Below are 26,858 nucleotides of genomic sequence, written 5' to 3' on the forward strand. Positions count from 1 at the left end.
TACATCTTTGAGTTCCACATCCTTGTTAAGCCACACAGGAAATACCCCTTTACTTGGCACCGAGCACATTTTGCTTTGAGTGAAGAGAAAAGACTATACTTAATGAAGAGGGGGAAAAATTTTTTGCCCAGCTCCACTAGCCCTCTCTCTCTCTCCTGTCCTTTTCTCTCATACTTTCCAACAAAGAGAAGGCTTGTGGATAAAAGTCAAATCCTAGAAATGTCACCTGGTCTATTTTATTGGAATTATCACTTTAAAACTTAAAAGGATTGTGCAGAAAGAAAAGTCATGCCAGGGTGCATTGTACCAAACAGATGGTTACATTGGGCAGTGGTTTGTCAAAGTAGGACAGAGTGTACTGTATATTGGACTATTGACGTGTCCATCCATGCTTGTAGCAGGGATGGGGTTTGTCTGGAGGTTATCGGGAGACAAAATCCAGGGCAGAGATATGGCAAGCAGGATGGGGAGCTTATTGTTGCACATAAGTGTCAACTGTAGAATATCCCAAATGTACCACGTAATGCAATTTTTCACCAACAGGATTTTTTTTCTTGTTTTTTCGCCAGTCCAATTCCCACGCACTTGTCTCTCACACATTCATAAACCTCTACAGTCACTCATGCTTTTTCTCTCTCTTTCACACACACACACAGTGCCAGTTCACATGAGCCATGTCTCTTTCTCCTTGTTGAACTGCTCTGCCCACCTCCTGGTGAGCTCCAGGTAGTGTTCAGGTTGGTGCGGCTGGTAATCCAAATACAACCTGGTCACCGTCTTTTTTGGCACAGCCCTCTCGATCTGTGTGCCCTCGTGCCACTCATTGAACGACGTTATAGTGACTATCTCGGGCCGCACGTTCAGCGCTGCCTGCAAGGCCGTCTCGTAGTAGCGACCGTTGACGCGGTTGCGCGTGTTGTGGTTGTTCCACGGTCTGACCGCGGTGTCGATGTAACCTGGCCCGGCGCTAGGTATAAATAACAGGTTGTTACCGTCGCAGAACGCCTTGACGGCGATCCAGTTCTGGTGGGATGAACCAAAAGAAAACCCGTTGGAGGCGAAGTACGTGTACATGCCATCGAAACCACCGGCAAGAATGTCGTGCTTGTGGCGCTCCTCCACAATGAGGGCGATGAAGACACTGTCGTACGCCGTGCCGCGCAGGCTGTGGGAGCCCGTGGGGTGGAGCAGGTCGGACCAGTTCTCGGGCGGCGTCAGATACGAGTCATAAATGTAGAACAGAGGCAGAATATTCCCCGTGCTAGAGGTGAACTTGTAGAAGGCTCCGTGGTCCCCGTACCTTCAAACACAAATAAATGGACAGGAGATTATAGGTACAGATTTGAATATTTGCATGGAAAAAATTACCTAGAAGTAACCTAATAAAGATAGGAAGCACATTCTAGATTCATATACATGTAATTTAGCATTCAGGAGACGGCAGGGGGAGCACGCCCCCATCCACATCGAGAATGTTAAAAGCTTCAAGTTCCTCGTCATACATATCCCTGTGTGGTGAAGGTGCGAAGCTGTCTCTTCAACCTCAGGAGGCTGAATATATTTGACTTCGCCCCAAAGACCCTCACAAACTTTTACAGATGCACAATTGAGAGCATCCTGTCAGGCCGTATCACCTCCTGGTGTATGACAACTGCACCGTCCACAGCCCAACGCATCACCGGAACCACACTGCCTGCTCTTCAGGACATCTACAGCACCCGGTGTCCCAGGAAGGCCAAGAAGATCATCAAGGACCTCAGCCACCGATCCATGCCCTGTTCGCCCCACTAACATCCAGAAGGCGAGGTCAGTACAGGTGCGTCAAAGCTGGGACCGAGAGACTGAAAAAGAGCTTCTATCTCAAGGCCATCAGACTGTTAAATAGCCATCACTAGCTAGACTCCGCCCAGTACCCTACCCTGAACTTAGTCACTGTCACTAGCAAACGGAACAAAACGGGGATAAACATACCTGAATTTGTCCAATGGAAACTCTCATTTGCAACTGTTAGACTAATGAATACAAACAATATCGGCTAGATGCAGGCATGAGTGTGCAAGGCGGTCACCTTGATTACAAATTTGTCTCTCAACCTGTGTGCACCTACATTGTAAACGTTAATTCAAAGGCTACGTTGTAGCAACCTCATGATCCATATAGGGAAATTTGAGTGTCATGTAGTAGCCTAAACCTATCACTGTTACATTGAACTGGGTGAATGGAATATGAATGGGAGTCATCCAATATGCTTTAATAGAAATAAGGCCATGCTCATGAAAAAATGGGATTTATAGGCGTCACTGGTCTATACATTCCATTTTGTGTGTGTACAGTGGAAGTCAGAAGTTTACATACACTTAGGATGGAGTCATTAACTCGTTTTTCAACCACTCCACAAATTTCTTGTTAACAAACTATAGTTTTGGCAAGTCGGTTAGGACATCTACTTTGTGCATGACACAAGTAATTTTTCCAACAATTGTTTACAGACAGATTTATTTAACTTGTAATTCCCTGTATCACAATTGTGATGTATTTCAAGGCCTACCTTCAAACTCAGTGCCTCTTTGCTTGACATCATAGAAAAAGCTAAAGAAATCAGCCAAAACCTCATAAAAAAAATTGTAGACCTCCACAAGTCTGGTTCATCCTTGGGAGCAATTTTCACGTTCATCTGTACAAACAATAGTACGCAAGTATAAACACCATGGGACCACGCAGCCGTCATACCGCTCAGGAAGGAGACGCATTCTGTCTCTTAGAGATTAACGTACTTTGGTGTGAAAAGTGCAAATCAATCCCAGAACAACAGCAAAGGACCTTGTGAAGATGCTGGAGGAAACCGTTCCAAAAGTATATATCCACGTAAAAATTAGTCCTATGTCGACATAACCTGAAAAGTCGCACAGCAAAAAAGAAGCCACTGCTCAAAAAACGCCATAAAAAAGCCAGACTACGGTTTGCAACTGCACATGGGGACAAAGATCTGATTTTTTGGAGAAATGTCCTCTGATCTGACGAAACAAAAATAGAACTGTTTGGCCATAATGACCATCGTTATGTTTGGAGGAAAAAGGGGGGTGCTGGCAAGCCGAAAAACACCATTCCAAATGTGAAGCTCGGGGTGGCAGCATCATGTTGTGGGGGTGCTTTGCTGCAGGAGGGACTGGTGCACTTCACAAAATAGATGGCACAATGAGAAACGAAAATGAAAGGAACATTTCAAGACATCAGTCAAGAAGTTAAAGCTTGGTCGCAAATAGGTCTTCCAAATGGACAATGACCGCAAGCATGTTTCCAAAGTTGTGGCAAAATGGCTTAAGGACAACAAAGTCCTATAAAAAAAATTGTGGGCAGAACTGAAAAAGTGTGTGCGAGCAAGGAGGCCTACAAACCTGACTCAGTTACACCAGCTCTGTCAGGAGGAATGGGCCAAAATTCACCCAATTTATTGTGGGAAGCTTGTGGAAGGCTACCCAAAACATTAAACACTAGTTAAACAATTTAAAGGCAATGCTACCAAATACTAATTGAGTGTATGTAAACTTCTGACCCATTGGGAATGTGAAAGAGATAAAAGCTGAAATAAATCCTCTCTCTACTATTATTCTGACATTTCACATTCTTAAAGCAGTGATCCTAACTAACCTAAGACAGGGAATTTGTACTAGGATTAAATGTCGGGAATTGTGAAACATTTAAACTCAGTTTATTTGGCTACGGTGTATGTGAACTTCTGACTTCAACTCTGTGTATATATAACTCAGCAAAAAAATAAATGTCCTTTTTGTAGGACCTTGTCTTTCAAAGATAATTTGTAAAAATCCAAATAACGTCACAGATCTTCATTGTAAACGGTTTAAACAGTGTTTGAACACTTGTTCATTGAACCATAAACAATTAATGAAAAAGTACCTGTGGAATGGTCGTTAAGACACTAAGAGCTTACAGACGGTAGGCAATTAAGGTCACAGTTATGAAAACGTAGGACACTGAAGAGGCCTTCCTACTGACTCTGAAAAACAGCAAAAGAAATGTGCCCAGGGTCCCTGCTCATCTGTGGGAACGTGCCTCAGGCATGCTGCAAGGAGGCTTGAGGACTGCAGATGTGGCCAGGGCAATGAATTGCAATGTCCGTACTGTGAGACGCCTAAGACAGAGCTACAAGGAGACAGGACGGACAGCTGATCGTCCTCGCAGTGGCACACCACGTGTAAGAACACCTGCACAGGATCGATACATCCGAACATCACACCTGCGGGACAGGTACAGGATGGCAAGTACAACTGCCCAAGTTACACCAGGAACGCACAATCCCTCCATCAGTGCTCAGACTGTCCGCAATAGGCTGAGAGAGGCTGGACTGAGGGCTTGTAGACCTGTTGTAAGGCAGGTCCTCACCAGACGTCACCGGCAACAACGTCGCCTATGGGCACAAACCCACCGTCGCTGGACCAGACAGGACTGGCAAAAAGTGCTCTTCACTAATGAGTCATAATTTTGTATCACATGATACAAAATGGTGATGGTGATGGTCGGATTCGCGGTTATTGTTGAAGGAATGAGCTTTACACCGAGGCCTGTACTCTGGAGCGGGATTGAGGTGGAGGGTCCATCATGGTCTGAGGCGGTGTGTCACAGCATCATCGGACTGAGCTTGTTGTCATTGCTGGCAATCTCAACGCTGTGCATTACAGAGAATACATCCTCCTCCCTCATGTGGAACCCTTCCTGCAGGCTCATCCTGACATGACCCTCCAGCATGACAATGCCACCAGCCATACTGCTCATTCTGTGCGTGATTTCCTGCAAGACAGGAATGCCAGTGTTCTGCCATGGCCAGCGAAGAGCCCAGATCTCAATCCCATTGAGCACGTCTGGAAGAGTGGGGTAACATCTCACAGCAAGATACGGCAAGAACAGCAAGAACTGCAGTCCATGAGGAGGAGATGCACTGCAGTACTTAATGCAGCTGGTGGCCACACCAGATACTGTAACTTTTGGACCCCCCCCCCCCCCCCCCCCTTGTTCGGGGACACATTATTCCATTGAATCTTGTTATGTTCATACAAATATTTACACATGTTAAGTTTGAAAATAAACGCAGTTGACAGTGAAAGGACATTTCTTTTTTGCTGAGAATATATATACAGTATATTACACACACACTACGACATTGCTCATCCTAATATTTCTTAATTCCATCATTTTTTAGATTTGTGTGTATTGTTAGATATTACTGCACAGTGCATTTTGCTACACCCGCAATAACATCTGCTAAACATGTGTAAACAACCAATAGAATTTGATTTGAAGTGAACTGTGTCTGTCCTTTAAAAGGGTCTATGTTGTCTGAAAACTGCTGTTTCATCAGGAAAGTTCAAGGTTTCACTTTGTGTCCACTTCAGTTTAAAGTTATTCTAAACAACGACAACACCTACCTGTCGATGATATACTTGATGTTGTCATGGACACTGTGGTCGCTCCGCCCTCTGTAAGGCTGGAGGTGAAATGCAACCTGGGAAGAAAATGAAAAACATCTTAGTCCACGGCTTTCCATTCATTGCATTGTTGTCACATATTTGTAAGTGTGTCTATGCAGCCAACCCAACCATCTAAGGTGATGAGTTTGTATTGACTCAAACTCTAGAGAATATTCACATTTGGAAAGGTGACAGGAGCTGGGCTGTGTTCAGCTGCCCCTTGGGTCTAATTGAGAGCTATTCAAAGCCTAAAGATGCAGGAGGAGCATGACAGCCATTATTATGCCGCCATTATAATAAGCAGTTGTTACAACAAGAAAATAGCTTCAATTGTTGTGTCCAAATACTGGTGGAGTCCACTAATAACATAATCTGACCTGAAGAACAGTTTGCAGTTCTCCCAGGGTCTGCTCGGTGAGTTTAAACAGGAAAACGGCAAGATGACAACCATCTGTAAGCATTTGAGAGAGGACATTATTTCTGTATGTGAATCCGTGATAATGAGGCGGAACAACGTTGTAGATAGAATTGCAGAATCTCCGCAGGGCCTGGACGGAGTCTGACGACAAAGGGAGTGAAATTATCTTGGGGAAACTGAAGATGGACCACAGGAAGATTGAGTTGGAGCACGCCAAGGGGACTGGAAAACCCACCTCCAGCCCAGGTGACAGGCACAGGCTGATAGTCGTCAAGTTTCTGAGGTTCAAGGACAAGGTAGCGGTTCTGGAAAGAGCCATGAACTTGAGAGGAATGTACATCTTCAGTAACGAGGACTATCCTGAAACTGCAGCTAAAGAGAAAATAACTTATCCCGGCCATGAAAGCTGCCAGAGTGCGTGGGGCTATGCTTCCATCCAATATGACAGGCTCATTGTCCACCCTCCCTCCCAAAAGCCTGAAAGGGATGAGAGAGCCAAGCCTATGGATTTGTAGCTTCAACCCCACAGCACACTTACACACACCAACTGATTAGTGGACTGCTAAGTGTATGTTGTTGTTTTTCTCTTTCTTTGTTTGTTATTTTTGATATTGTGTCTTTCTCTGAGAAGCTACCCAGGAAAGGGCTGAAAATAGCCCATATTAATATATGTAGCCTTAGAAATATGGTTCATGAAATCAATAACTTGCTAACATCAGATAACGTTCATATATTAGCCAATTCTAAGACTCACTTAGATAATTGTTTTGATGATACAGCAGTAGCCGCAGTGCAATAGAAAAGAAAGGAATGCTTATGGGGGAGGTGTTGCTATATATAGTACCAGTCATAAGTTTGGACACAGGGTTTTTCTTTATTTTTATTATTCTCTATATTGTAGAATAATAGTGAAGACATCAAAACTATGAAATAACACATACGGAATCATGTAGTAACCAAAAAAGTGTTAAACAAATCAAATATATTTTTGATTCTTCAAAGTAGCCACCCTTTGCCTTGATGACAGCTTTGCACACTCTTGACATTCTCACAACCAGCTTCATGAGGTAGTCACCTGGAATGCTTTTCCAACAGTCTGGAATGAGTTCCCACATATGCTGAGCACTTGTTGGCTGTTTTTCCTTCACTCTGCTGGTGATTGTGGAGGCCAGGTCATCTGATGCAGCATTCCATCCTTGTTGGTCAATTAGCCCCTACACAGCCTGATAGTTCCACTAAGTGCAAACCAGATGGGATGTTGTATCGGTGCAGAATGCTGTGGTAGCCATGCTGGTTAAGTGTGTCTTGAATTCTAAATAAATCACTGAGTGTCACCAGAAAAGCACCTCCACACCATCAGACCTCCTCCATGCTTCACGGTGGGAACCACACATGCGGAGATCATCCGTTCACCTACTCTGTGTCTCACAAAGACACGGCGGTTGTAACCAAAAATCTCAAATTTGGACTCCTCAGACCAAAGGACAGATTTCCACCGATCTAATGTCCATTGCTCGTGTTTCTTGGCCCAAGCAATCTCTTCTTCTTATTGGTGTCCTTTAGTAGTGGTTTCTTTGCAGCAATCCGACCATGAAGGCCTGATTCACGCAGCCTCCTCTGAACAGTTGATATTGAGATGTGTCTGTTTACTTGAACTCTGTGAAACATTTACTTCACTTGAAGAAACATTCAAAGTTCTTGAAGTTTTCCAGATTGACTGACCTTCGTGTCTTAAAGTAATGATGGACTGTCGTTTATCTTTGCTTATTTGAGCTTGCCATAATATGGACTTGGTCTTTTACCAAAGAGGTCTATCTTTAAGACAAAGGAGATAATTGTGGACTACAGAAAAAGGAGAACCGAGCATCCTGACTGGTTGCACCACTGCCTGGTATGGCAACTGCTTCGGCCTCCGTCCGCAAGGCACTACAGAGGGTTGTGGGGTTGGCCCAGTACATCACTGGGGCAAAGCTTCCTGCCATCCAGGACCTCTATACCAGGCGGTGTCAGAGGAAGGCCCTAAAACGTGTCAAAGATTCCAGCCACACTAGTCATAGACTGTTCTCTCTGCTACCGTCACGGCAAGCGGTACCAGAGCACCAAGTCTAGGTCCAAGAGGCTTCTAAACAGCTTCTATCCCCAAACCATAATACTCCTGAATATCTAATCAAATGGCTACCTAGACTATTTGCATTGCCCACCCCCCCCCCCCCCCCCCCCCCCCCCTCCGCTACTCTCTGTTGTTATCATCTATGCATAGTCACTTTAATAACTCTACCAACAGGTACATATTACCTCAATTACCTTGACTAACCGGTGCCCCTGCACATTGACTCTGTACCCGTACACCCCTATATATAGTCTCGCTATTGTTATTTTACTGCTGCTATTTAATTACGTGTTACTTTTATTTCTTATTCTTATTTGTACTGCATTGTTGGTTAGGGGCACGTAAGTAAGCATTTCACTGTAAGGCTGTTGTATTTGGCACATGTGGCTAATAAAATTAGATTTTATTCTGTATACCACCCCTACCTTGTCACAACACAACTGATTGGCTCATAAAGAAGGAAAATTCCACAAATTATCTTTTAACAAGGCACACCGTTAATTGAAATGCATTCCAGGTGATTACTTCATGAAGCTGGTTGAGAGAATGCCAAGAGTATGCAAAGCCATCACCAAGGCAAACGGTGGCTACTGTCACGCCCTGACCATAGAGAGCCCTAGTTTATCTATGGTGTAGTAGGTCAGGGCGTGACTAGGGGGTATTCTAGTTTATCATTTCTATGTTGTGTTCTAGTTTATATTTCCTATGTTGGTGTTTTGTATGATTCCCAAATTAGAGGCAGCTGGTAATCGTTGTCTCTAATTGGGGATCATATTTAAGTAGATATTTCTCCCACCTGTGTTTGTGGGATATTGTTTTGTGTTTGTGCATGTGCACCACGTAGTCATGTTTAGTTGTTTTTTCTTTAAGTTTCACTTTGCAATAAATATGTGGAACTCAAAATCTGCTGCGCCTTTGTCCCGTTCTTACGACAACTGTGACAGTTTCTTTGAAGAATCTCAAATATAAAATATATTTTGATTTGTTTTACACTTTTTTGGTTACTACATGATTCCATATGTGTTATTTCGTAGTTTTGATGTCTTCACTATTATTCTACAATGTAAAAAATAAATAAAAACCCTGGAATGAGTAGGTGTTTCCAAACTTTTGACTGGTACTGTATATTCAGAGCCATATCCCAGTAATGCTTAGAGAAGATCTCATGTCAAGTGTTATTGAAGTAGTGTGGCTACAGGTTCACCTGCCTCATCTAAAGCCTATTATTTTGATTTGTTGCTATAAGCCACCAAGTGCTAACAGTCAGTATCTAAATAATATGTGTGAAATGCTTGATAGTGTAGAGAGGAGAGAGGTCTACTTTCTTTGGAACTTGAATATTGACTGGTTTTCATCAAGCTGTCCGCTCAAGAGGAAGCTTCTCACTGTAACCAGTGCCTGTAATCTGGTTCAGGTTATTAGTCAATTTACCAGGGTGTTTACAAGCACTACAGGAACAAGATCATCCACATGTATTGATCAAATGTTTACTAATACTGTAGAACCCTTCTCTAAAGCTGTATTCGTACCCATTGGATGCAGTGATCACAAGATAGTGGCTATATCTAGAAGAACCAAGGTTCCAAAAGCTAGGCCTAAAATAGTGTATAAGAGATCATACAAAGGTTTTTGCTGTAACTCTTATGTGGATGATGTAAAAAATATTGGTTTGTCTGAACTGATTAATAAGGAGCATCCAGATGCAGCACTTGATGAATTTATGGAACTGCTTCTTCCAATTATTGATAAACATGCACCTGTTAAGAAACTGACTGTTAGAACTGTTAAGTCGCAATGGATTGATGAGGAAATTAGAAACTGTATGGGGAAATAAATGGGGCAAAAAGAGTGGCTAATAAGTCTGGCAGCACATCTAACTGGCTAACTTACTGCAATTTGAAAAACGATGTGACTAAACTCAACAAAAAGAATAAGAAACTGTATTATGAAGCCAAGATCGATGATATAAAGAATGATGGAAAAAAAACTTTGGCATACTTTAAATTAAATTATTGGCAGAAATACAAATTCAACTCCATCTTTCATTGAAGCAGATGGCTTATTCATCACAAAACCATTTGATGTTGCCAATTATTTGCATGATTAATTGGCAAAGTGGTCAAACTTAAGCAGGATATGTCAACAACGAACAGTGAGCCATCGTATTCATGCATAAAAAAACGAATAATGAAAAAAAAGCATTGAAAGTTTGAATTGTGTATAGTTCGTGTGTGACAGATGGAAACATTTTTAGCACTGAATAATGACACACGTCGTGGCATTGACAGTTTAGATTTGAAGGCTACTGAAGATGGTAGCTGACTCTATGGCCACTCCTATCTGTCATATGTTTAATCTGAGTCTAGAGGAAGGTGTTTGTCCTCAGGGTTGGGGGGAAGAGAAAGTCATTCCACTACCCAAGAGTGGTAAAGCAGTCTTTACTGGTTCTAAAAATTGTGTTGGACCAAATAATATTTAAATTTCTTTGTAGACAAATTGACAACAGACTTTCAGTATGCTTATAGAGATAGGCACTCAACATGTACTGCACTGACGCAAATGACTGATGATTGGTTGAACGAAATGGATAATAAGAAGATTGTGGGAGCTGTACTGTTAGATTTCAGTTAAGCCTTTGATATTATTGACCATAACCAGTTGTTGAGAGAACTTATGTTTAATGGCTTTTCAACCTCTGCCATATTGTGAATTCAGAGCCATCTATCTAATAAAACTCAGTGTTTTCTTAAATAGAAAATTCTCTAGCTTCTCTAATGTAAAGTGTGGTGTACCGCAGGGCAGTTCTCTTAGCCCCCTACTTGTTTATATTTTTACCAATGACATGCCACGGACATTAAACAAAGCCTGTGTGTCAATGTATGCTGATGATTCAACCATATACATGTCAGCAACCACAGCTAATGAAGTCTCTGAAACCCTTAACAAGGAGTTGCAGTCGGTTTTGGAATGGGTGGGCAGTAATAAAGTGGTCCTGATCATCTCTAAAACTAAGAGCATTGTAATTTAGTACAAATCATTCCGTAAGCTCTAGACCTAAGCTGAATCTGGTAATGAATGGCATGGCTGTTTGACACGTCGAGGAGACTAAATTACAGTGCCTTGCGAAAGTATTCGGCCCCCTTGAACTTTGCGACCTTTTGCCACATTTCAGGCTTCAAACATGAAGATATAAAACTGTTTTTTTTGTGAAGAATCAACAACAAGTGGGACACAATCATGAAGTGGAAAGACATTTATTGGATATTTCAAACTTTTTTAACAAATCAAAAACTGAAAAATTGGGCGTGCAAAATTATTCAGCCCCCTTAAGTTAATACTTTGTAGCGCCACCTTTTGCTGCAATTACAGCTGTAAGTCGCTTGGGGTATGTCTCTATCAGTTTTGCACATCGAGAGACTGAAACATTTTCCCATTCCTCCTTGCAAAACAGCTCGAGCTCAGTGAGGTTGGATGGAGAGCATTTGTGAACAGCAGTTTTCAGTTCTTTCCACAGATTCTCGATTGGATTCGGGTCTGGACTTTGACTTGGCCATTCTAACACCTGGATATGTTTATTTTTGAACCATTCCATTGTAGATGTTGCTTTATGTTTTGGATCATTGTCTTGTTGGAAGACAAATCTCCGTCCCAGTCTCAGGTCTTTTGCAGACTCCATCAGGTTTTCTTCCAGAATGGTCCTGTATTTGGCTCCATCCATCTTCCCATCAATTTTAACCATCTTCCCTGTCCCTGCTGAAGAAAAGCAGGCCCAAACCATGATGCTGCCACCACCATGTTTGACAGTGGGGATGGTGTGTTCAGCTGTGTTGCTTTTACGCCAAACATAACGTTTTGCATTGTTGCCAAAAAGTTCAATTTTGGTTTCATCTGACCAGAGCACCTTCTTCCACATCTTTGGTGTGTCTCCCAGGTGGCTTGTGGCAAACTTTAAACAACACTTTTTATGGATATCTTTAAGAAATGGCTTTCTTCTTGCCACTCTTCCATAAAGGCCAGATTTGTGCAATATACGACTGATTGTTGTCCTATGGACAGAGTCTCCCACCTCAGCTGTAGATCTCTGCAGTTCATCCAGAGTGATCATGGGCCTCTTGGCTGCATCTCTGATCAGTCTTCTCCTTGTATGAGCTGAAAGTTTAGAGGGACGGCCAGGTCTTGGTAGATTTGCAGTGGTCTGATACTCCTTCCATTTCAATATTATCGCTTGCACAGTGCTCCTTGGGATGTTTAAAGCTTGGGAAATCTTTTTGTATCCAAATCCGCCTTTAAACTTCTTCACAACAGTATCTCGGACCTGCCTGGTGTGTTCCTTGTTCTTCATGATGCTCTCTGCGCTTTTAACAGACCTCTGAGACTATCACAGTGCAGGTGCATTTATACGGAGACTTGATTACACACAGGTGGATTGTATTTATCATCATTAGTCATTTAGGTCAACATTGGATCATTCAGAGATCCTCACTGAACTTCTGGAGAGAGTTTGCTGCACTGAAAGTAAAGGGGCTGAATAATTTTTCACGCCCAATTTTTCAGTTTTTGATTTGTTAAAAAAGTTTGAAATATCCAATAAATGTCGTTCCACTTCATGATTGAGTCCCACTTGTTGATTCTTCACAAAAAAATACAGTTTTATATCTTTATGTTTGAAGCCTGAAATGTGGCAAAAGGTCGCAAAGTTCAAGGGGGTCCGAATACTTTCGCAAGGCACTGTAAAGAGATGTTTTGCTTTTTTGACACCCCACTCCACAAAGCAAGTCCTGCAGGCTCTAGTTTAGTCTTATCTTGATTATTGTCCAGCCATGTGGTCGAGTGCTGCTAAGAAAGACCTAGTTAAGGTGCAGCTGGTCCAGAACAGAGCGGCACGTCTTGCTCTTCATTGTAATCAGAGGGAAAATATAAATACTATGGATGCCAGTCTCTCTTGGCTAAGAGTTTAGAGACTGGCTGCATCACTTCTTGTTTTTATAAGAAACATTAGTGTGTTGAAAATTCCAAATTGTTTGCATAGTCAACTCACGCACAGCTCTGACACACACACACTTACCCCACCAGACATCCCACAATCCCCAAATCCAGAACAAATTCATGAAAGTGTACAGTATTATATAGAGCCATTATTTCATGGCATTCCCTTCATCTAATTTTGCTAAAATGAACAGCAAACCTTGTTTAAAAAAAACAGATAAAGCAACACCCCACGGCACAACGTCTCTCCCCTATTGGACCTAGATATTTGGTGTGTATGTATTGATACTGTATGTAGGCTATGTGACATTTTTAAACATACAGAGTTCTGTCCTTGAGCGGTCCTTGTCTATTAATGTTCTGTATTATGTCGTGTTTCATGTTCTGTGTTGACCCTAGTAAGAGTAGCTGCGGCTTTCGCAACAGTCACATTTCTCGGCCAACAGAAGTGGACGAAGTGGGTGCACGGAAATGTCCCCATACGAGACAAAGGAAGCACACAGTGGTGGTGTTAATATGTTGTACAACCTTTACAGACTGTGTTATAGGATTGTCTCAGACAATGACTGTTTCAGCACTGGTGTTGTGCCATGACAAATAACCTGACACATCTATCCCAAGGTCATTTGTCATCCACTAAAGCCCAGTGAATCATAGTACTATTCCTCAATGAGGAACAGAGTGGCTGATCAGCTACGAAACAAATACAAAAATGCTTAACTTGGATTTTTAAGAGTAAGCGTGGAGAATTTCACTACTTTGAATTATATATGATCGAAGTGGACCACTTTTCTTCTCCCACAACTGGTTCCCCAGGGACCCAGCAAGAAGGAAACTGGATGGATAGAGCCATAATAGAATGGAAGCAGCAACACCTCACCAGTTTGCTAACATAAGTCTGCTGCTTTTGTTGTAGATCCATCATTCACACCTGAGGCGTGATTAAATTCCTGTCTGAGCTCTGCCTCGCCACTCCCTGGTTCTGTCTGCCAAGACACAGTAGCACTACCCTATAAAATACTTTGTTGTCATTTATGGGGTTAGCTAGTGTTTACCATGGGCTGTGGAGATTAAAGTGCTAAACATGTTGTAGGTTTAGCACGTTGTGCATTTTTCATGACTGGGAATGGTCTTTTATGCTATAAAAAGACTTGTCATGATGCTGTTAGGATACCATTCACTATGGAGAATAAAGTGCTAAACATTTTACACATTGTTAGGCGATGCATGTTGTCTTTGTCTTATTATGGAGAGGGACTGTAGCCAAGTATAGTGCATTAGATTGGGATAGGTTGGAGTAGGGGGTATGGCAGTATTGAAATGAAAGTGAGTGGCTACTGGGGCTTCCTAACCAGTTGCTGTGGTGATGTAACTTGGTGACACCAAGGGCTCAAAGTGTCACCATGACATTGGGACAAAAGTGTGCTAATGGATTGGAGTGGTGCTGGCTAGGGATGGGAGGCAAGGCGGTTTTAAACTGTTGTCCTGTATAGTTAAATGTGGTCATGGGGAGAAAATCGTTGTTGTCGCTAATGGTGGCAGCTAAGTGCTTCAGTGTCGGATGAAAATAAATTTTAATTTGGAGCCCCTGTGTCAGGGTAGCTCACTATGGTTGTGTAGGCCACTCGTCTGATATCAGTGTCGAAGGCAATAAGTGTAGGAACAACTCTCCGTAATCTGATTAATGTCTCGAGGCAAGGTATCATTAGAGGGAAATTACAACTCTTTCTGTGCTAATAACTTAGATTGAAAGCTGAGTGACTCGGACGAAAAAAGTCATTATAGTTTTTAAAGCCTGACATTTCTCTGTCTAATTATTTCTCCCTAAGAAAAAGAGCTGTCACCATCTCAACTCCCGCTCACCGCAGATGACTTCCGCCTCTGGAATAGCCCGCTCATTTTCCACCCGAGACACATAAGGTCATTACACAGCAGCAATTTAGACGGAAATGAGAGACCCAAGCAAACCAAGAGCATTTCTCACAGACATACCCAGCCCTATCACCATCACCAGAGCATAGAATTGGCTGAATCGAGTCGAATACAACGTAATGCACTGTAACAGGCCCTTAGGAGGGGATTTCAACCGTCCGTTAAACTACCCAGACAGCATTTCAAAACAGTCAACACCATATAGTATTGAACGTATCATGAGATGTTGCCGCTTCGTACTTCCAAGAACGTTTTCGGTTATATTAGTTTGATTTAAGTAGGGTTCTACACACTATGGTTGTCAACTTCTCATCAACATCAAAGTATAGCAGGCACACTAACCATGCACCCCAAATGGCACCCTAGTCCCTTTGTAGTGCACTACTTTTGACCAGGGCCCATCATAATTGGTGCACTATGAATGGAATAGGGTGCCATTTGGGATGCAAGCAAAGTCTTGTGAGATGGAAGATGGAAGCTGCATGCTGTGCTGGGCATCTGGAGATGGGGAAGTGTGCCTGACAGCATGGTCTGCCCACACATGGGCATCTCTGCACTGCTGCTGCTGTGCAACATGTCCTACTTTCCTGCCCCTTGGGACCCGGAATGTTCAGGGAGGAAAACTGAGTCATGGGACCGTCACCCCCGCATATCCCGATTCCCCCCCCCCCCCCCCCCCCCGAGCCCACACACAGCCCCTCAAGGGCCAAATGGGAGTTTCAGCCTGAGCTACTCTCCAAGCAAGCAGTGTGACCACAATTGTTCGACTCAGTGGAGCTCTGGAGCTTTCAAACGCAAGAGGATCTGCTCTTAAACTCCAACCGTACATACATAATACAAAAGCTGTGTGGGCGCCCAGACTTGATTTAGGGGCTTTGTCCAATGCTATTCTTATATAAACAAAACAGTGTAAGGTCCCAGATTTAGGAGTCTAAGTCAGTGCCTGTAGTAGTATTGCCTGGCTACCCAGACTCCTCGCTCCGGCCAAATGCTACGACACACCCGCCACAGAGGTTAGTTTCTTTTCCGCAATGAGTCTGGATCTGAGTACCTCCTCAACCCTTCCCCGAATGTGAACACTCGGGCCGTCTGACTGGTCCAGAAACTGATGAGTTGGGCTAGAGCCAGAACACACGTGGGTTTGATACTCTGATTGGTTTGAGACGATCCAATCGCTGATGACCCCACATCCCTGGTAGACTAGTCTAGACCTGTTCTGGCCAGTGTTTCTAAGGCTTTTTCAGACTGTGAAGATTCAGCATGTCTGTCTCGGGACTGTCTGCTGTTATTCAGACCATGTCACACACAGAGCTCCCTTAGATTGCTCTGTCAAGCAGCAAGTTATGAAGGCTCTGTAGCCTCCGCTCATTGTGATCACCTCAGGTCAGACTGTAAAGAGAAGTTCCCTCACGACAGATCTGACAGGAGAGGGATGACAAGACTGATTAACAGAGAGATGGACTGACTGAGCAGGTACCATGTCATACATTCACCTGCAACAGTGAAAAACACTTCACGCTGGTGCCCCCTAAAGACTTTCTCTTCCAGTCTCTTTATTTGACAACATTGTTTGTGTCCATGAAATATAACAATATCTTTCATGTACAACATTCACATTTCCTTTGAAGAGGCTACACACATTGGGACCTCAAATTATTGCTCACTTTTGCCACTAAGGATCCCTCAGAAGGAGTACATTAGAATGTATATGAAAGAGCCCCATGATGAAGTGAAATGCATGGTGGGATGCTGCCACTGAGTATAAAGTGCCGAATCCTAACTTGAAATCCATATGCTTGCATGTTTTTGCATAAGTCATGCATTGATAACAATGGGACAAGTTATGCCCATGGAGTTTATGTTAGGGTTCAACCCATTTCGATAATGCATTCTACTGCTAATACCCCGTCTTACATATTGGTGTGAAAGAGGAGGCAAAATTATACCTTTTAATCTGCCTTGTCTTTGCATAAAAATCCAGGAAGATTGTAGTGCAAGAGGGCCTCTTTTACATGAGACATTTTTTTGTTGTTGCTTCGTAGCTAAAAATTATTAGAGACCCAAGACATATTTTTCTACGGTCAGCAGTTTGTGAAGATTTTGCACTAAAGGCACTCCAACAATAGATGCCCTTATGTGCAGTGGGAGAGGGAGAATGTGGTCAGGAGAAAGTGGGCACTTGAACAGGATACTGCTGCAGAGTACCACTCTAAATGTTCTATAACAAGGTTATTAAAGGGTCAATCTCGGATTGGTACATCCATTTTTGGACTTTTAAAATAATAATACAATACTTGACCAAAAGTATTGGACACCAGCTCGTCGAACATCTCATTTCAAAATCATGGACATTAATATGGAGTTGGTCCCCCCTTTGCTGCTGTAACAGCCTCTAATCTTCTGGGAAGGCTTTCAACTAGATGATGGAACATTGCTGCGGGGTCTTGCTGCCATTCAGCCACAAGAGCATTAGTGAGGTCGGGCGATTAGGCCTGGCTTGCAGTCAGTGTTCCAATTCATCCCAAAGGTGTTCGATGGGGTTGAGGTCAGGACTCTGTGCAGGCCAGTCAAGTTATTCCACACCGATCTTGACAAACCATGTATGGCCCTCGCATTGTGCACGGGGGCATTGTCATGCTGAAACAGGAAAGAGCCTTCCCCACCTGTTGCCACAAAGTTGACAGCACAGAATCGTCTAGAATGTCATTGAATCCTGTAGCACTAAGATTTCCCTTCACTGGATCTAAGGGGCCTAGCCCGAACCATGAAAAATAGCCCCAGACCATTATTCCTCCTCCACCAAACTTTACAGTTGGCACTATGCATTCGGGCAAGTAGCGTTCTCCTGGCATCCATTACATGATGCTCCAGACTAATAGTTATTGTGCTGATGTTGCTTCCTGAGGCAGTTTGGAACTCGATAGTGAGTGTTGCAACCGAGGACAGACGATTTTTACACGCTACGTGCTTCAGCACTATGCGGTCCCATTCTGTGAGCTTGTGTGGCTTCCTATCACTTCACAATAACAGCACTTACAGTTGAATGGGGCAGCTCTAGGAGGGCAGATATTTGACGACCTGACTTATTGGAAAGATGGCACCCTAGTCACTGAGCTCTTCAGAACGGGCCATTCTACTGCCAATGTTTGTCTATGGAGATTGCATGGCTGTGTGCTCGATGTTATCCATCTGTCAGCAAAGTGTGTGGCTGAAATTGCCAAATCCACAAATTTGAAGGGGTGTCCACATACAGTGTATATAGGCCCCATCCCTTAGCTGTTTACAAAAAACGTGGCTGGGACCACTTGTTGTTGTTTGTTAAAGTTATCTTTCCCTACTTTGGCTTTATTTCTTTACTGCTCTCTTGTCTCAGTAAAGTTTTAATATTTTTGTATAAAAAATTCTGAATCCTTCAGAATGAACTATAACCTCTGTACTGTTAGTTTGATTACTTATGCTTATAAGAACTGAGGTCTGGGAGTTTGATATATAGTTTAGTTGAACTTTACTTATAGTACACTGGCATTACATGGTTATTCACAAGGCTTCCTAGCACAACTATCTGTTGCGTGTAAAACATGGAACTGGAATCTTTCTGTACAAATACACGGACTGGATTACGGAATAACATTCACAACATTACACGTACAACAGACATTTATTTTCTGTACTTGTGCTCTTATAAATATACATTTTGAATATCGTATTATTTGCATGATTTTTATGTAGCAGAGATTCTCATGCAAACACAAACACAATTCATCTCTCAATTTTCTTTAAATGCGATCGTGTGTTGAGCAAACACAGAGTGTGTATTATCGATGCAACGCGGCTGGAGAAAGAGGCTCTAGCTCAAGCCTGTCTCTCTTGTCACACTGCACTCAGTCCGCATTCATTCGCACAGGCACGAGGCTCGCAATGCCCCTGAGCAGTCTTTAAAGGCCCAATGCAGTCAAAAATGTGATTTCCTGTGTTTTATATATATTTCAATAATATATGGTTGGAATAATATGGTTACAATTGCATTGTAATTGTTTGTAAGCTTGTGTAGCCGAAAATGAATTTATGATCGTATGCTATCCATTTGTTGTTTGTACAGTGTTCTTTGTATGCCATTTTAATATTGGAGAATTTACCAATGATATTAGGCCACTTTTAGCCATGATTACAGACACCTGTGTCTTTTGACACTATATAAACGAGTCATCCCGCAGTGTTTATGACTATACCCTGATGAAGACAGCTTGACTGTCGAGCTCCTAGAGTGTGCGGCTCTCTTTTATTGTCAAGTTTTCTACTCCGCTAGCCAGCACCTCGCCTAAATAGGTGTGCGTTTCTTTTTCTTCTAGTTTGGAATAATATGATGAAATTGTGAAAATCATGATAATGCCATTTTAGTGTAAGACCTATTTGAAAAGACCGCCTGAAATTTCAGCCTGTTGCAGTAGGATGGAGTTTTGGCCTGCCTGGTGACATCACCAGGCTCCCGGGTGGCACAGAGGTCTAAGGCACTGCATCTCAGTGCTAGATGTGTCACTACAGACCCTGGTTCGATTCACAACCAGCCGTGATTGGGAGTCCCATAGGGCAGCGCACAATTGGCCCAGTGTCGTCCGGGTTAAGGTTTGGCCGGGGTAGGCCGTCATTGTGAATAAGAATTTGTTCTTAACTGACTTGCCTAGTTAGATAAAGGTTCAATTTTTTTTTAATAAAAAAATCAGCAGACAGTAAAGTAGTTAATTAATAGAACAATAAGAAAGAGTTCCAAACCTCTGCCAATAACAGGTATTTTATGGTTTTCCCTCCTAGACAGTCCTAGCAATATTCTTGCTTGAGAAATTGCTCTTTGTTTCTTTTTGACCATTTTAATTGAAAACAATCACAGTATGGTGATTTTATTGAGATAAAAACAGCTGCAATGGATCTTTCAAACAAACACACACACACACACACACACAAATGCAAGTCATCCTGCCGCACAGCTGTCTACTGACACACAGATACCCAGAAGTGTTCTGCCCATAGTGCCCCCTCAGATTTGTCCTGTTTTTTATTTTTCAGATGTTAAATGAAATACTCAACTTAATTTTTAAGCCCACGCTTTATCATAATTAGGGGCCACACACATAAAGAGGTATGCTTAGATAACCTATGGAGAAAAATATACATTGTTTTTACATAGAATTAGACATAATAATTATTGCTCTAGATGGCAGGAAAATGCTGTTTCAGGTGTTTGACAAATTCACCCCTGGATACACTACCCAAAGTGCTATATACCAAAATTCAGCATAATGTACACCACTTAAACTGCCTTAAAGTGTCTTAGACACATTCTCACACTTCCAAGCACTCAGGGTGAATGGATACACACCACTCAAACGGCTGCGTGGCTGTTTTTATATATCGGTTATGTCATCCAAGATGCTGCCGGATCAAGCCAGTACAGCTCACTTGGAGTATCTTTTTTTCCTTTGAACATCTTGAAAAGCTACTATGTCTCTGCTGCATTTACTGTGCATCTACCATCTGATGTTACACGTATCGAATTACGAAGAAGGGGCCCTCTAAAAGGTTCATGAGCTTCAATGCAGTCCGTGACAGCAGGCAGAGGGGACTCGACGTGTCGACGTTGACGCAGTCGTTATCTCTGGGATGGCATTTTCTGACCTAATTTGGCAATAGGTCATGTAGTAGTCCCTGATGTGTTTCCCTGCTCATCCCATAAACAACAGTTCCCGCCGGCAGCTTTATTATGTCCCCTCTGCTCTTAGTTAGAGATGTCCTCATCCTCCCTCCCTGCTGCCTACTCAAAGTCATGTCACACTTGGCTATCAACTTTTTTGAAGTAATGGTACACTATTGTGTATTATAATACTATTGTACAGTCTTAGGATATGTTTACCAGTTGGTTGTGTAACTTTGTTCTTTGGAAGATTCCTTACCAAAGCACACATTCTTATCCAGAGCTGAATCCCAAACACTGATTCCAAAGCAAAGCGTCTCTCTCTCTCTCTCTCTCTCTCTCTCTCTCTCTCTCTCTCTCTCTCTCTCTCTCTCTCTCTCTCTCTCTCTCTCTCTCTCTCTCTCTCTCTCTCTCTCTCTCTCTCTCTCTCTCTCTCTCTCTCTCTCTCTCTCTCTCTCTCTCTCTCTCTCTCTCTCTCTCTCTCTCTCTCTCTCTCTCTCTCTCTCTCTCTCTCTCTCTCTCTCTCTCTCTCTCTCTCTCTCTCTCTCTCTCTCTCTCTCTCTCTTCTCTCTCTCTCTCTCTCTCTCTCTCTCTCTCTCTCTCTCTCTCTCTCTCTCTCTCTCTCTCTCTCTCTCTCTCTCTCTCTCTCTCTCTCTCTCTCTCTCTCTCTCTCTCTCTCTCTCTCTCTCTCTCTCTCTCTCTCTCTCTCTCTCTCTCTCTCTCTCTCTTCCGTTCCTTACCTTGAGGTTGTGTCTGTGAGCAGCGTCCAAGACGGCCGGCACCAGGTCCTCTGTGGGCTCCCCGTTGTCATCGGCCAGGCCCGGAGGATACCAGGACAGCACCAGCACCCCTAGACCACACAGGACAAGTCTCTCTAAGTCTCCACACAGGACCTTTCAGGTTGGCTATACCCCACACAGAAATATAATTACTAGAATGTGGAAATAAAATGACTAGAAAGGGAAAAGCCGCTCATAGCATGGCAATTTTACAATACACCCAATATGGCTGCTGGCCCACTTATCACAGAACATTGACTTTAATGGGATTGTGATGTCCCTGTTACACCATTTTATTATTGATGTGATCGCTGCCAGTTGTAGGCCTACAATAGGATCTCTATGGGCCAACATTTCTCAAGAGTTCCACTGATGACTAACTTTGATGCATATAGTCTACATATTCTGCCAGATGTACAGTTGAAGTCGGAAGTTTACATAAACTCCATTAATAGCTGGTAACATTGCCTTTAAATTGTTTAACTTGGGGCAAACGTTTCGGGTAGCCTTCCACAAGCTTCCCACAATAAGTTGGGTGAATTTTGGCCCATTCCCCCTGACATAGCTGGTTTAACTGAGTCAGGTTTGTAGGCCTCCTTACTCGCACACACTTTTTCAGTTCTGCCCACAATTTTTTTATAGGACTGAGGTCAGGGCTTTGTGATGGCCACTCCAATACCTTGACTTTGTTGTCCTTAAGCCATTTTTCCACAACTTTGGAAGTATGCTTGGGGTCATTGTCCATTTGGAAGACCTATTTGCGACCAAGCTTTAACTTCCTGACTGATGTCTTGAGATGTTGTTTCAATATATCCACATAATTTTCCAACCTCATGATGCCATCTATTTTGTGAAGTACACCAGTCCCTCCTGCAGCAAAGCACCCCACAACATGATGCTGCTACCCCCGTGCCTCACAGTTGGGATGGTGATCTTCGGGCTTGCAAGCCTCCCCCTTTTTCCTCCAAACAAAATGATGGTCATTATGGCCAAACAGTTCTATTTTTGTTTCATCAGATCAGAGGACATTTCTCCAAAAAGTCAGATATTTGTCCCCATGTGCAGTTGCAAACCGTAGTCTGGCTTTTTTTTGGCGGTTTTTGAGCAGTGGCTTCTTCCTTGCTGAGCGGCCTTTCAGGTTATGTTGATATAGGACTCGTTTTACTGTGGATATAGATACTTTTGTACCTGTTTCCTCCAGCATCTTCACAAGGTCCTTTGCTGTTGTTCTGGGATTGATTTGCACTTTTCACACCAAAGTGTGTTCATCTCTAGGAGACAGAACGCGTCTCCTTCCTGAGCGGTATGACGGCTGCGTGGTCCAATGGTGTTTATACTTGCGTACTATTGTTTGTAAAGATGAACGCGGTACCTTCAGGTGTTTGAAAATTGCTCCCAAGGATGAACCAGACTTGTGGAGGTCTACAAATTTTTTTCTGAGGTCTTGGCTGATTTCTTTTGATTTTCCCATAATGTCAAGCAAAGAGGCACTGAGTTTGAAGGTAGGCCTTGAAATACATCCACAGGTACACCTCTAATACAGTGAAATATGAGTGAAATAATCTGTAAACAATTGTTGGAAAATGTACTTGTGTCATGCACAAAGTAATGTCCTAACCGACTTGCCAAAACTCTAATTTGTTGTGGAGGGGTTGAAAAACGAGTTTTAATGACTCCAACCTAAGTGTATGTAAACTTCCGACTTCAACTGTATACTGTTATGGCTCATTTGGCATACATTGCTTGCGTTGCACATTGCTCGTGCTCTCTGTCTCCTTTATTCCAACAGGCAACCATTCTACTGTATCTTTATCCAGCATAAGTGATGCCTCATATCTGAGTGATGAAAAATGCCTTCCTACATGCAGTTAATCTTTATGCACTCTGTTTTAATCGTAAGAGTGAGTATCTTTCAGTACACACATGAAGTGACAGCTCATAAATGTCTACGTTGCAGCCAGAGGAATTGTTTCCCACGCGCTCATAGAGGGGAATATCAAAAACGGTTTCTGTCAAGCAGCCAGCAAGACAGGCATGTCCACTTTGGTCACAAGCTGTGTGGAATATTTGATTACAATTTCAAAAAATCCATGGTCACATGTATTAAAAAGTTATGTACGCACTGTTCATTTTATTGTGTGCTTCTCGCGGAGTGGAATCAGTCACCGCTGCAAGCAGGATATTATTTGGATTTTTTTATGGGTCTTTGTGCCCGTGGCTTTAATTAAATTTACTCATTTTAACTAAGCACATTCAGTTGGCCTTTCTGTGTTCCATCTGTCACAGTGTTCGGTTTAAGGGGAAGGGAGGGGAAAGAAATGGGAAGGGACGATTATTTTCCGGATGGTGTACAATAACCAGTTCAGCCGAAGGCAGACAACATTAGCATGGCTCGATTGGCTGCCCCATCAGTCGTTTTCACACCCAACTCCAAGGCATCATCACTCCCATTTTGGTCAATACAAGTAGCTTACATTTTTCGTGGAAAACATAGGCTACTTATTTCAGACAATGTACATGCCACTTCAGGTTATGGTTTTCAGTGCTGACCTTTGCAGTGGACAGCCATGGCCACTTATCTTATAAGACTTAAGGGATCCTTCTACTGACTGATGGATTTTCATTAACTTTTTAGAGTAAAAAGGGGACTTCCTATTCGCGCGTTCATCTGTTTGTATGTTCGATCTCAGTGAAATACAGATAAGCAGCAAACACATATTATTCAAGTGTTCAATTGTTCACATTCATGATTGCTTGGAAGTGGATGTCAAGATTAACACCGTTCTAAAACTGCTGTGAGAAAAGGCTTGTCACGACTTCCACCGAACTCGGGTCCTCTCCTTGTTTGGGCGGCGCTCGGCGTCGCCGGTCTTCCAGCCATCATCGATCCACTTTTTATTTCCCATGTGTTTTGTCGTGTTTTTCCTCACACCTGGCTTCAATTCCCTCAATCACTTGTTGTGTATTTAACCCTCTGTCCCCCCATGTCTTTGTGTGGGATTGTTTACTGTCAGTCCTTGTGCACGTGTTTATTGGTGCGCAACTGATTTTTTAAACCAAATATCTTGTTATTTCTATGCCGTTGGTTTTGATATTAAACTGCTCCGGCTATTACCAAGTTCTGCTCTCCTGCGTCTGACTTCCCTGCCACCGGTTACGCACCCCTTATAAGGCTGCTGGTGGGTTTAGGTGAGCGTGCGGAGCTGTCCACTACATGAGTGCTGAAATAAACCGGCAGAGCGCAAGAGAAGTGAATAAAAATGAATTGTGCGGCCATAACTTTTTAATACGCGCGACCATGGCTTTTTAGATATTGTAATCAAATATTACACACAGCTTGTGACCCAAGTGGACATGGTTTAATCAATTAGCTGCATGCATACTCTGTGTCTGTGCCAGTGGCCTGTTGTGCTGGCTGCTTGACAGAAACCGTTTTTGATATTCCCTTCTATCAGGGCGTGGACAATAATTTCTCTGGCTGCAACATATACATTTATGAGCTGTCACTTCATGCGTGTACTGAAAGATACCCACCATTACGATTTTTAAAAATGGGGTCTAAAGAGTCACTGCATGTAGGAAGGAACATTTCCTCACTCAGACATAAGGCATCACTTATTCTGTCTAAAGATAGAGTAGAATGGTTGTCTGTTGGAATAAGGGAGACAGGCAGCACGAGCAATATGCAACACAAGCAATGGATTCAAATGAGCCATCACAGTATACATCTGGAAGAATATATAGCCTATATGCATCAAAGTTAGTCATTCAAATCTTTGGCCCATATATATCCTATTGTAGCTGTGCTCAAAGTTGAACAAAATGTCAAAACTTTAAAGTTAACTGGACAGGCACTGCAGCAACCAAACTAATGCGAATGTTAAAACTTGTTTGTATGTTTCAGGATAGAAGAACCACTGCACCTTTGCACTCTACCTGCAGCAGCCGCTCCAATCTGCTCCATGTGTGACTCCAATACATCCGGATCTCTCGAGCTGTACGGACCGAGCTCAGGGTAGAAACTGGAGCCGATGTCCTCCGGCGGCATATGCCTCCCTTTCGGGTAACTGGCGGCGATTTTGGGGTCCCAGTGTGGCACGAGGACATGGTCCCAGTGCATGTATTTCCCATCCATCGACGGGTTCCCGTACCACACGCTGTAAAATATGTGGACGTCGTAAAATATGGTTCCTTCAGGTCCCGAGTTTGATAAAACTACTTTGGCGCGCACCTGCCCCGGGGAGGAGACGACGTCTTGGGACACCGAGCGCCGGTCCATCCTTCCTCCAATCATCGGCAGGAGGCCCAACCCCGGGGCCAGGTCTGAGAACCCATCGCTGGGCTTCAGAGTTCTCAAACCCATCATGGTTCCAAAAACGAAGAGTGTAAATAAAAACAGAGCTATGCACGCTTTCTTCCGCAGCCTGGCCATTGCGGGTAGATTGTCTCTCAGATGTGATTCCTGCTGGAGTGAACTGGGGGTTCGTGGTCGGCTGAAGTCAGCGATGTGGATAAGACTTGCTTTTCTCCAAACGTCGTATAACCTATAGGCAGTATACTATAACAGTTCACCTACTACACTCTAGAAAATGATACAGGAACGCAGAAAATGTATAACTTTATGATTAATTGCCTAATAACTATTAGCCTACATGATTGCGGACGAAGCCTAATGGTCGCGTTGCATGACGCAGTGGAATCTGGCATTGCATTTAGATCTCAGTGATGTGAAATTATTTGTCCCTTTATCAGGTTCTCAAGCGGAGTTAACTTGCTCAATTCAACCAGTTAACAGAATATCGTTGTCTTAAGGAGCCCACGTTACCTTGTAGCAGTGTAGAATGTGAAATAAGGATACTTTACACATTTTGATTAGTTTTCCCCAATTGCAATAATGAAGGCAATAGCACCATCTGATTATATGAGCTCTTGGAGAAAATGTGCACATTTCGAATAAGAATAGCCTCCATGTCAAGTGATCAAATCTCTGATGTCTTTCTATCGTCTATAGGCTACAGTCAGATGTTGTCTTCTGATATGGCTGTATTGCCGTTACACTATTTCGCTTTTCGCTGCTGGCTCGATGTGTCTCCTACCTAATGCTTTACATTAGGCTCGGAAGTAAACCCACGTAGTGACAGCAACGAAAACGTTCTAAATTCAATGCAACGAGATCCTGGACGTGCACACTCCGTGGTCGCTGTCCATGGTAGCAATTCGCCATCGGCGCCATTGGCTGCTTTTTACAGTCCATGTTTTGTTACATGGAGGCGGAGCTTTGGCCGGTCTGGTGTTATACTGAGATTTGTTTTACATAATGTTTGGCGCAAGGGGACTGGTGGTTGGCAACTATAGGCTATGCATGTACCTATACAAAGTAGGATATTGGAGCCTTATTGATGATGATAATCGACTGTAAGTTACATACGCAATAAGGTCAGAGTTGCAAAGTTGCAGTGTAGCC

The 26,858-nt window shown here is 43.0% G+C and overlaps 1 protein-coding gene across 1 annotated transcript; it reads right to left on the reverse strand.

The window, feature by feature from the left end:
- Window positions 1-218: 218 nt before the first annotated feature.
- LOC110517624 (glycoprotein endo-alpha-1,2-mannosidase-like protein) lies at window positions 219-26,858 on the reverse strand. The gene is made up of 4 exons (XM_021595595.2): window positions 25,331-26,858; window positions 21,356-21,465; window positions 5,442-5,518; window positions 219-1,300 (listed from the first exon to the last, which is right to left on the reverse strand). Exons 1-4 carry the CDS (start codon window positions 25,824-25,826, stop codon window positions 664-666), a joined length of 1,320 nt encoding a protein of 439 aa, XP_021451270.1. The 5' UTR covers window positions 25,827-26,858; the 3' UTR covers window positions 219-663.

This window comes from Oncorhynchus mykiss, chromosome 3 (assembly GCF_013265735.2).
Source record: "Oncorhynchus mykiss isolate Arlee chromosome 3, USDA_OmykA_1.1, whole genome shotgun sequence".
In the NCBI taxonomy this organism is placed as follows: Eukaryota; Metazoa; Chordata; class Actinopteri; order Salmoniformes; family Salmonidae; genus Oncorhynchus; species Oncorhynchus mykiss.

What these genes read in the sequence shown, in the direction of transcription:
- LOC110517624 (XM_021595595.2), bottom strand. Translation starts at nt 25,826, where the DNA reads ATGGCCAGGCTGCGGAAGAAAGCGTGCATAGCTCTGTTTTTATTTACA. An exon ending in GATTGGAGCGGCTGCTGCAG is followed by an intron (nt 21,466 to 25,330) that starts GTAGAGTGCAAA and finishes TGTGTGGTCTAG; the next exon opens with GGGTGCTGGTGCTGTCCTGG. An exon ending in ATCAAGTATATCATCGACAG is followed by an intron (nt 1,301 to 5,441) that starts GTAGGTGTTGTC and finishes TTGTGTTTGAAG; the next exon opens with GTACGGGGACCACGGAGCCT.